Source organism: Lactuca serriola, chromosome 5 (genome assembly GCF_051521515.1).
Source record: "Lactuca serriola cultivar US96UC23 chromosome 5, Lser_US96UC23_V15, whole genome shotgun sequence".
NCBI lineage: Eukaryota > Viridiplantae > Streptophyta > Magnoliopsida > Asterales > Asteraceae > Lactuca > Lactuca serriola.
In genome coordinates this window covers 330987258-330998712 of record NC_136412.1, presented here as the reverse complement: position 1 = coordinate 330998712, position 11455 = coordinate 330987258, and the positions used below count along the sequence as shown (strand labels likewise).

At 32.5% G+C, this 11455-nt stretch overlaps 1 protein-coding gene across 2 annotated transcripts; it reads left to right on the top strand.

Annotated features, from left to right (window-relative positions):
* Positions 1 to 3305: 3305 nt before the first annotated feature.
* On the top strand, positions 3306 to 6225 carry LOC145055201 (ras-related protein RABE1c-like). 2 transcript variants are annotated; one of them, XM_079003504.1, is made up of 9 exons: positions 3306 to 3492; positions 3673 to 3818; positions 4931 to 5003; positions 5088 to 5188; positions 5294 to 5359; positions 5457 to 5554; positions 5660 to 5722; positions 5815 to 5907; positions 5986 to 6225. In XM_079003504.1, the coding sequence occupies exons 2-9, from the start codon at positions 3746 to 3748 to the stop codon at positions 6067 to 6069; spliced, it is 651 nt and encodes a 216-aa protein (XP_078859630.1). In that variant the 5' UTR covers positions 3306 to 3492; positions 3673 to 3745; the 3' UTR covers positions 6070 to 6225. The 2 variants fall into 2 exon arrangements, with proteins under 2 accessions (XP_078859630.1, XP_078859631.1); XM_079003505.1 differs by having other exon boundaries at positions 3486 to 3581.
* The last annotated feature ends 5230 nt before the right edge of the window (positions 6226 to 11455 follow it).

Here is an 11455-nt window from a genome sequence, read left to right as displayed (position 1 = left end):
ATTGGTACAAAAAGCGAATAAAAAACTTATGGTTTTCAAAGTGAAATTTGAAAAGACCTTTGATTCAGTTTCTTGGGATTTTTTAGAGTGTGTTATGCTTTTTCTTGGGATTTGGAGACAAGTGGAGATGGTGGATCCATGGCTATTTAAATCCGACTAAGTCTTAGTTAACAGAAGTCATTCTGCGTAATTTGTGATTGAGAGAGGGCTCCTCCAAGGCGACCCTCTTCCCCCTTTCTTTTTGTTCTAGTTATTGAGGCCCTTCATATAGTGATAGAGGATGCAATGGCCACTGATTATTTTCATAGTGCTTTGGTTGGCTCTTTGCAAGTCTCTCATCTTCTATATGCAGATGATGTTTTATTTCTCGGTGACCGGAGTCGAGATAATATTAGAGCTCTTGTGCAATTATTACAATGCTTCTAATGTGTTTTTGGGTTAAAGATTAATTTGCATAAGTCTAATTTATATGGTGTGGTGGTAGATTGTGAAGAAGTTCGTAGCTTTGCCAGTTTTACAGGATGTCGAGCAGATCAACTCCCTTTTTCTTACATCGGTCTTCAACTTGGTTGTTGTATGTCTAGCTTGAAAAGTTGGAACCCTATTATCGCTAAATTCAAGAACATGTTATCTAGATGGAAAGCAAACCTGTTCTCCATTGGTGGTCGCTCGGTGTAACTATCTTCGGTGTGGGATCTCTTGGTATTTATACTTATCCTTATTCCTGATGTCGATTCAATTTAAAACGAAACTTGAATATCCTCGATCCAATTTGTTTTAGGGTAGTGATCACACTGGTAGAAAAATTCCATGGATTGCTTGTAATTCAGTTCTTGCTTTAAAATCTAAAGGATGTTTAGGTATTGATCGTCTTGAAGCCTTTAAATTTTCCCTTCTTGAAAACTGGATATGGAGGTGTGTACATGAACAAAATGCCTTGTGGGTAAATCTCATAGTTGCGATTTATGGTGACGTTGCAGGGGTTCAAATTTTTATCCTCGGATACATAGGCATCATGTACGACCCAAAATTGTGAAATCAATGAATGTTATGCACGAAAGGGGCTTGGTTCTTCATTCTTGTAGGAGAAAAAGCATTGGAAATTGAAGGTCTACTAGATTTTGGAATGATGTCTGGATATGTCACTTACCCCTAAAGACAGGTTCTTGAGGTTGTTTCAACTTGAAACAAATAAAGACTGTTTGGTTTGTGATAAATGGAATGATGAATATTTGCATCAAATCGTTGATATTCATGTCACACAAAAACATGAACAACTTCGACAATACTTGAATATATACGATGATGACGAGTAGTGTACTTATAAGAAAAAAAAAGATTATGTAATTTATTTTCATGTTATGTTTTATAAAACTGTTTTTTTTTTTTTTTATAAAATTATTTAATTTCTTTTTAAAATTATCAAAAAAATAAAAAATGAAATAAAACAATTAAAACTAAAAAAAAATGATATGAAAATTATTTTGGCATATGGTGCGGTGACCATTTCGTAGTTGAAATGATATAATATGGCGAATAACATTACACATAGAATAACAATAAACTAATATGAAAAGACTGATTAGCCTAATACCCCAGCAGCCTAATACGATTTACAAACTTGAAGGATGTAATCAGACACATTTGCTATTCATTCACCAACCATTAGATCATTGAAGTTACTGCCACGTGTCAGTATAATTAGGAAACTTGTGGGCCATTATTCGCTGGTAAGGGTTTTAGTATATTCCTCCTTGTTCTTGCAATCGCATCTAAACAGTTGTACCACAAAACATTGAAAAGAAAGAAAATCCATTCCAATTATTGGTTTTATATATAATAAAGGCATGAATGATTTAGTAAATAAAACTTTCGCCACATAAAGCGACCCCAATGTACCATATATAATAATAAATGAATGGAGAATATATTATGAAAAGAACCAACTCTAGTGTCTATTTCATTTATAGATAAAGTTTTTAGAGGAATCCAAATATAGAGAAACATTATTTGACCTTTTAAATTGCTAGTTTGTTATTTTAAATTATGTTGGTTATCATATTTATAGTTTATCCTCATTTGTTTCGACTACCGTATATAAGTTCTTGAATAACTATAATAAAAAAGTTGAATTTTGTGTAAACTAAATATATCATTATAAGTTCTTTCTATTGTGATTTTAATATTAATTTCAATATATTAAAACAGTAAGGTTAGCAGTTATGACACCTAATTATTGAGTTAATTACATAAAAAATATATTCTATGTTTGTTAGTTTGAAAATAAATAAAATTATGTTTGCTAACCGAAGGCTATGTGTCTTAGTTTTAAAATAAATAACATTACGTTTGCTAACCGAAGGTTACACGTATTATAATTTGAAAATAAATAACAATGCAATGTCCAAAATTTTCTTGACTATACTATTAATATAATTGTTGATAGAAATTTTGATTCATAAAGGAATCTAAATGATCATTATTGATCAAATCACTCGCTATAATGAAAATGTAACGAAACAATTACGAAAACTGAAATTAGATTTTCAAATATAGATTGGAGTTCGGGAGTTGTTTTTTTTTTTTTCGTTTAATTCTGAAAAATAATATGACCTAGATTGTTTTTCTTCACCCACTGTAATCTTTAAGCATCAGATCTTGATATGTGTTGATATGCATTTTATCAACATTAATTGCTTAGAAATATCATCCTAATTGTCCAAATAAAAAGATCGGCTTAAAATATCCAAAAATATCCAATGAGTCAATACAATGAATGTGATCCAGAAAAGATTGTTAATGATTACTAGGAAACATCAAGATCTAAGCTAACCAGATTTTAAAAATTCATAAATATAGATATAGAGATAAAGAAGTTTATTATAAACCACGTAATACGTTGTCTATTCACCTATAGAAATAACGTTATAAAATTAGGATAAAACTACCAAACACATTTGTTGAATAGTTAATTATCTTGAAACAATGTTACTTTTTTAAAAGGTAAATTATGTTAATTCAATTATGAAAATTAATAATTTACATAAAACCAAAGAAATAAATTATGGTGGACATACTAAAAAAAATGATGTTATTTCAAGTAAAAAAGTGAAGTTAGGTGTTCACATTATGAGTTGGATAGGTTGGTGTCCAAATAAAAAATAAAAATAATTCTCTGATCAATCAACCATCTCCAGGTCAGCGACAGAAGTTTATTTCACTACGTCGCTGGCACACCGTTGTTACCATGGTCAGCCACTTCTTTTCCTTTAGAAACCGACAACTGTCTACAGGTTGATCTTTGTGCGCGTCAACATTCATTCGTTCATTCGCTCCTCTCTTTCCCCATCTTTGCTAGATTGCGCCGGGAGGTAACCAGCGCACCATTAACAAAATAGAAGCACCTAAAAAATAGAGAAGAAGGAGGAAGTGGCGCATCTTAGCCCACCATCATCGCAGGGGGTGTAAACTGAAATATTCCTTTTGTATCTGGTAATAATCTCTCTCTCTCTCTCTCTCTCTCTCTCTCTCTCTCTCTCTTCTGATCTTCCATGGCCGATCTATTGCTTGTTTCTGATCTGGTTTGTGTTCGATTAATGGAGTAATTAGTTTAAAATCACTTGTTTAGTTTTTGATTCTAATCGGTGACTTTTGAATTTGATTGGTATGCAGGTATAAGTGTGTGTATATATTTATATATACGCTATTTTTAGGGCTTTTTCTTCGACTCTCTTTCGACTCTTCAATGGCCGCTCCACCGGCAAGGGCAAGGGCAGATTATGATTACCTCATTAAGCTCCTTTTGATCGGCGATAGCGGTACGTTTTTACTATGTTTCGTAACAATAGATCGTTTATGTAGGATATTGAAATTGATTAATTAGTAGCTGTTTGAGGATCGTCAACACTAGTTGTCAGTCTCTAGAAGCTGAAACTCAATGGTATTAGGGGTTTTGAAGGTCGTTCCCGTACGGATCTAGGTTAATACGGAGCATTTAATCGTGAATCCGGTGTCTGGTTTTGTTATACATGGAGTGCCGATTGTACTGTTTCATGAAGCCTTTATGCATCATAAAAGTGTTTCTTGTGTGTTAGCAAGTCTATTCTCAATCTTCAAACCAGACTAATACTTCAGTGAATGATAGTGATTAGGGATGTTAATAGGAAGTAAAGATGTTAAGCGTGTTGTGAGAGTGCATTAAGAACATTCATATCTTGTTGGTCTTGTCGTTTATCCATAGAGAGGGGGAAAGAGAGAGCATGTGATGTTAAAAACTGTCCTTTCCTTTCATATGATTGCCATGAATGTGGAACGTAATTGTTACTTTATCAGAAATGGAGAGAAATAGAAGATATGGAAACTAATATCATTGTTTTCATACATTGATGTGAAGTCCTATAGTTCATTGAAACCTGAAATGGTTCGATAGATACAATATCACATTAGGAGAATCTACTAGAAAAAGGTCATTGTAGTCTCCATGTATTTAGGAAATTTGAACTCCCAATCTCCAAGGATTACAATATAACATTATATGTTTTTAGCAACAAATTTTTCATAGTAAATGTCATTTTGTTCCACGTTACTAGGTTCAAGTTAAATACAAGTTCATGCATTATAGTAGATATGGCTTGAAGAACCCTAGAAGGAATGATACAACATCCGCAGTTTTTTTCTTTTTTAAGTAAAATCATTAAAGAGTTAAAATTCTAGATACAATCTTTAATATTTCATTATTTATTCGCAAATTTGCATCTTTAGTAAATTGACAAAAAAAACCTTCACCCTCATCTTCCCCCTTTCAAACCTGTTAATTTTTGGTTGTTAGTATAAGAATATGTATATTTATCTTATTTAAGTGTAAAATATTATTCTAAACTTTTAACTGTTGTAATCATTGGCCTAAAACATTATTTTACTTTCTTTACAGGTGTGGGGAAGAGTTGCCTTCTTTTGCGTTTTTCTGATGGTTCTTTCACTACTAGTTTTATCACTACCATTGGGTGAGTTCAACTTCATCTATTAATTTTTTCATTAATAATTTGTTTTTTGACAATTAATAATTACAATATAATTTTGACTTACAGCATTGACTTTAAGATAAGAACCATTGAACTTGATGGCAAACGTATCAAACTCCAAATTTGGGACACAGCTGGTCAAGAACGATTCCGAACAATCACAACTGGTATTATATTATATTTTCTTTCACTTTTTTTTTAATGAATTAATTATGCTAAATTAACTTATTATATTACTTTTTAATATTTAATTTTGTTGTACAAAATTTCAGCTTACTACCGAGGAGCCATGGGCATTTTGTTGGTGTATGATGTCACCGATGAGTCATCTTTCAATAGTAAGGTTTTCTTTTTGACTTAATACAGAAAGAATCAACTTAACATATTTTGAATTTATAACTTTTTACAAATTTGCCCTCATTTATATCATGGCAGACATAAGAAACTGGATTCGCAACATCGAACAACACGCCTCCGACAATGTGAACAAGATCTTGGTCGGAAACAAGGCTGATATGGATGAAAGCAAAAGGGTATTTTTGACTTTTTACTATTTTGTTATTATTTTTATTTACTTTAAAATTAAAAAATATGAAAAAAAGAAAAAGATGTGAGATGTTTTAATCTTTTATTGATAGGCCGTGCCTACCGCAAAAGGCCAAGCACTTGCAGATGAGTATGGCATTAAATTCTTTGAAACCGTAAGTAAACCAAATTAATAAGATAAATAAAAACAATTTATTATTATTATTATTGTATATATTTATGGTAACAAATTGCGTGTTTTATACAGAGTGCAAAAACAAATCTAAACGTGGAGCAAGTTTTCTTTTCGATTGCAAAGGATATCAAGCAAAGGCTTTCAGACACTGATACCAAGGCTGAGGTAAATCCATGAAATAACAATTCTTTTTTTTTTAAACACAGTTATATAAACAAATTTTTTTTTTGGTAATATTTACAGCCAACGACAATTAAGATAAACCAAGCAGATGGGGGAGGTGGGAATGGTGAAGCTGCACAGAAGTCAGCTTGCTGTGGGTCTTAAAGTAGATGGAAAAACTAAGTGTGAGGGGGTATTTTGTAATTTTCAACTTATCTGCTATTCTTTTTTTTTTTTTAAAATTGTGTTAGTGGCATGTGTGAAACATAGGTTCTGGATTCCTTCTTGCAGGATATGCTTCTTTATAATCTTTTTCTTTCACTTTTCGGTTGGGTTTATTATTATATCTTATAAGTTTAGAATTAAATGCAAGAAATTACAATTTTTTTAATCCGTTAATCACTCTATTACAACATCCTACTTTCATTTCTTGCTATTTCAACATTGTTTTTTGAATGTATAATGTTCTAATAAGAGGAATTTGAGAATACAATTCCCTTGGTTGATTTTTTTTAAGCGAATGCTTTAAAAAAATGAAACTACAATGCCATATTAAAGAAATGAAAGCAGGATGCTATAATAAGCAAATAGTTAAAAGTATACTGTTATTTCTTGCATTTATTTAATTTCAACTTCATCCTTGTTTGCAAACAAAATCGTATCATCAACAAAAAGCGATACAAGTGAAATATGTCATTTGTTAGTGCAAATTAAGCATCACTTATATTTATAGAAACATATCATCATTCTTTTAGGAGAAGCGAACTTGACATGTTAAACTCTCGGCACATTTTAATTGACATACGGTTGGTATTCAGTTATTAAGAAAACACCACCTATTTATAACATACTGTATAACATTTAGATATTATGTTATAATGAAAAGTTGAGCCATTTGTTCATGCCAAGAACTTTATCACAACTTGTATGTTTGGTGATTAGTTTTTGGGAATTTTTACTATTTTATTTTATTTTATTTTTTTTACAAATAAAATAAAGGGAAAATGACACAATTGCCTTATGAATTTTCTAGGGTTGGTCTATTTAGTCCCTAAATTATTTTCGTGGCTTTATGAGTGAACCAAGTCATTTTTCTCAGGTCGATTATGTCATTTTGCACAAAATGAAGGGGTCATTCGGTTATCTTTTGCCACACATATTTATTTGACCAGTTATCTCTTAACCCACATAAACCCACTACTATTCACCTTCTTCCCCACCTTTTTCCCCGGTTTGCTCTTCTCAAATCCATCCGGGTCTCCTCCTATTGTTGCACATCTCCTTTTTTTCCCTTTCCAAATCTGTTGCTCATCTCCTTTATTCCCCAAAAAAATTGAATCACAACAAAATGTGAAACAAACCCATGCGATGAAACAAGAAAGAAAGCAAACCCATATTTGAAAACCTCTTTAACTTTAAACTGCCCAAAACATTTTGTTGATTGATTGGCAGAGTATGATGATTAATTTAATAACGAGATAATAACATTCAAAACCTTGAAAATGCACATCCAACACCCCCAATTTTAAACAACAGTGATTTGTTTGTTAAAGAAATGTGCTTTTCTTTCGGTTGACAATGATGGTTCACATTTATAGTTTCTTCAATCATGTGAACTAAAAACATATCTAGAATCCAGCTAGAAACAAAAATTGAAACCAAAACTCCAAAAATTTGTTCCAAAGAACGTACGATAGTTCAGAGAGGAGAATAGCGAGTGTGACTCTGCTTGAATAAGCTTTACAGGTTTTGATAGTCCGACAACAACGTAGCTCCAAACAAGTCTACAAGATTCTTCATCAACTACATCTTCGTCATCTGTTGGGAATAATACAGATATCAAGTAATCAACAAATCAAAGGAAAGGATCATCGTCTACATTGTGATTCTGTTCTAGATCCACCTCCATTGCTGCCATGTTTTGGTATTGAATTTGAGGACTAAAATTAGTTATAATCACAAAAAATCAACAAAATTACACTACTTTTATGGTGGTTGATTTTTGATTTTGTTTTTAAAAATCGGCAGTGGGTTTTCAAAAAAGGGTGTGACAAAAGTATAAAGAAGAAGATGGAGTTGGTTTAACTTAAAGTTGCAATTAAAGGGTTTTAATCTTTTTCATTAAAATCAGTTCTTATCTTACACGGAGGAAGATGATGAACATAAGAAAGATGGGCCCTAAGTTTTGTCTATGTGTCACTCAAACCCGCTAAAACAAGTAAATAGGACTAAAAATGTAGGTTGCCCACGAGTTGGTTCCCTTGATGTAAGTAAAAAGTTATAATATGTTCTGGTCCCTTGAACCACAATAAGTACCATGCGTCTACAACACCTATACATTGCATACATTGCATGGACATCATACTTATCCTGTTTCAAATTTACCACTTCATCAATTGATTCACAACTTTTCTGTCTCTTTTCTCATAACCCAATTTTCAATCATGAAAATTAGTTGCTCGCAAGCCAACTGTTATGACTTTCTATCTTCTTCTTTCCTGCTCTATACTTGATACATCTAAATGATGTATTTCACACACTTACTATTTTCTTACTTTGGGAAGTTATGTTGGATTAGGTGTCTAAGCCCATAACTATATTTGGTATGTACTTGATTTGATTATGAGCATGGTCCTTTTGGGTTGCCTTTACTCATGCAACTTGATAGGATGACAAGTGAAGAGAGAGTAGGATTTATTATATGAATAATAAATTGGTACTCAGAATGATTTTATTAATATATTATAAGGTTAATGTATTATTTGGAAATCATGTTATTAATTAGTGATTAATCAGAAACTAATTTGATATTAATTTTAGGATTAAAGGAACTGATTAATAATAGAGGGACTGGTTGTGCAAATCGTTGATAGTTGCATAACTGGGCTGATGGACTCCATAGAGTGGAGTGGACGAAATCCTATAGGGAGACCCTATAGATTTCGTCCAAGGGCTCTAAGGAAGGAGTCCATGGGATGCTTGGTGCATGAGTAAGGTATTAGGGTTTACACCTAAAAACCCTAGCAACCATAACTATTTAAAGGACCTCTACATAGGAAAATTGGCGCTATGCATATGATACATAACCTGGCCAATTTTCATACCTCTCCTAAGTCATTCTTTGCATTGGGTGTTTGTGACTCCATTAGAGGTGCTACACTTGGGGCACTAGGCTTTCAAGAGTCAAGATCAAGCAAGGATTGTTCTTGCTATTACAATATAACAAGTGTGGTAATCATCTAACCCTAGTTTATACATAGATTTCGAAAATTGTATGCTAGCCATATGGTTATTGCTTTGGAGTTTGTATTTGCATGTTCAATAGAGAAAAACTTAGATCCAAAGCAATTAGGGTTGCATGTACACCATAGGATTGTTGTAATGCTCAAAACCCATCAAGTTACACACTCTCAATGTTTCTAACTTTTCATCTCTAGATGACACCTATCCATCTTATTCTCTTACTATTTTTCTACATCCAGTCTTAGACTCTTCTCATGAGTCCACTATCTTTCCACTTCTCTGTGCAACTTCTTACTTTCTTTCTAATTTTCCCTTATTACACATATGGTATATATTTCTTCTTTCTATAACAATTACTCACAACTACACTGCTATAACATACACATTCATCTACATACTTTTACAGGTCCATATTTTCTCACACTTGGAGCTAAACCTCCTCTTCTTTATTTCTTGTAAGCATACTGTCAAAGTGTGAACTTACTCTACATATTTTACTTCCTCATAACGTTTTCTCATGTTCCTTAGATCTTAACACAACTACAAGGGATCATTTCTACCATCTTTCTCTCTCTCTTAAGTATCCATCATGACACTTGTTGCACCACTTTCTCTTTATCCTCATATCTATCTTCTTTCTGTTTTAATCTATCTCTAGTCAGTGATATCTCTATAACATCTAACAACATGGTGCAAGTTCTACTCTACACATCTCATACACTTTCCATATAGCAATTGACTTTCTCTTTTATGCATGGTTACTTTCTCGCAAGCAATGCCAAATCTACTATACTACTCATAAGTACTCTTCTTTACTCTCTTACTCTTTACAAGATAGACTCTCTTTATATTTCTTTTTTTTTTCTTTGGGTATACCGACCCTCTTACAAATTTCTATCCCTATTTATATCTTTATCTTTTTCTATTCCTATTTCCGTCCCCATTCTTTCTAAATATCTACTAACTCTTCTCTTTGGGATACATACTTTATCTAGTGTCCATCTACCAGGACACACCATTTCTATTGCATTTTTCTTTCATGATACTGTTGGATTAGTGTCTAAGCCCATAACTATATTTGGTATGTACTTGACCCGATTGTGCATGGTCCCTTTGGGTTGCCTTCACCAAAGCAACTTGACAAGGTAATTTAGTGAGATAGAGGATATTATGATTTATTAATATATTACAAGAATAATATATTAAAGGAGAAATCATATTATTTAATTAATATTGGTCATAAATTAATTAAGAATTAATTTGGTGACTAAAAGAGATTAACTAAATAAAGGGGCTTAAACTGTCAAATGTGTGATAGTTGAGTTTTGGGCTGGGAAACCCAATGGATCAAAGGGGGAACGAAACTATGATGGTGATCCATCAAAATTTCGTCCATAGGTCTTATTCTAGAAGGTTCCATGGGTTGCTTGGTGATTAAGTTGTCCATTAGAGTTTTACCTGAAACCCTAGCAGCCTACAGTATAAATAGAGACCCCTACATGCAATTTTCGGCCACTAGTATTCCAAGAGATCCCTAGGGCCGAATTTAGCATCCTCTCTCCTCTCTCATAAGTTGCCTTCTTGCTTGTGGTGTTTGTAAGCCATTAGAGGAGTTACACTTGTGACTCTAAGCTCAAGAATCAAGAAGAATCAAGCCAATTGAAAGAGGTAATCATCTAGATCTGTTCTTATTATGATAATTTTGAATTATGTATGCTAGATATAGGGTTACAAGTCTTGGATGAATTGCATGTACAATAGAGAAACCTAGATCCAAGCTTTAGGGTTTTGCATGAGCACATAGGATGTTCTTTTGTTCAAAACCTATCAGATACCACATACATTCTTTATACATACTCTTGACATCTCTTTAACTAGAGAACTCATTCTTGTCATTTCGCCAAATAACATTTTTTTCTAACATTTTGGACCCAAACCTTCAAGGTTGGTAAATATATTAATTTTTAACTACTCAGGTTCTTTATCTTCACATGTCTTCATCAGTTTACCATAATCTTCTAAAATGGTTTATCCCAAAACCAACTCATATCTATTCTTCTCATCTATCTTCCATAGTTTAATACTAGGAATGGATACACCCAAACCTGATTCACTTAAACTATGGCTCTGATACCAATTATAACAACCCAAATTCTCTAACATCTAAACTATGGGAATTATCAGAGTTTTATCTACATCTGCAAAATTCTACTCTAATTAAAACCTTTACTTCCCAGGACAAATCTAGGGTTAATAATAAATTCTTATATAAAAATTGGAACAACAAGGAAAATACATAATATCAACC

What these genes read in the sequence shown, in the direction of transcription:
- LOC145055201 (XM_079003504.1), top strand. Translation starts at nt 3,746, where the DNA reads ATGGCCGCTCCACCGGCAAGGGCAAGGGCAGATTATGATTACCTCATT. An exon ending in CGATGAGTCATCTTTCAATA is followed by an intron (nt 5,360 to 5,456) that starts GTAAGGTTTTCT and finishes ATATCATGGCAG; the next exon opens with ACATAAGAAACTGGATTCGC. An exon ending in ATATGGATGAAAGCAAAAGG is followed by an intron (nt 5,555 to 5,659) that starts GTATTTTTGACT and finishes TTTTATTGATAG; the next exon opens with GCCGTGCCTACCGCAAAAGG.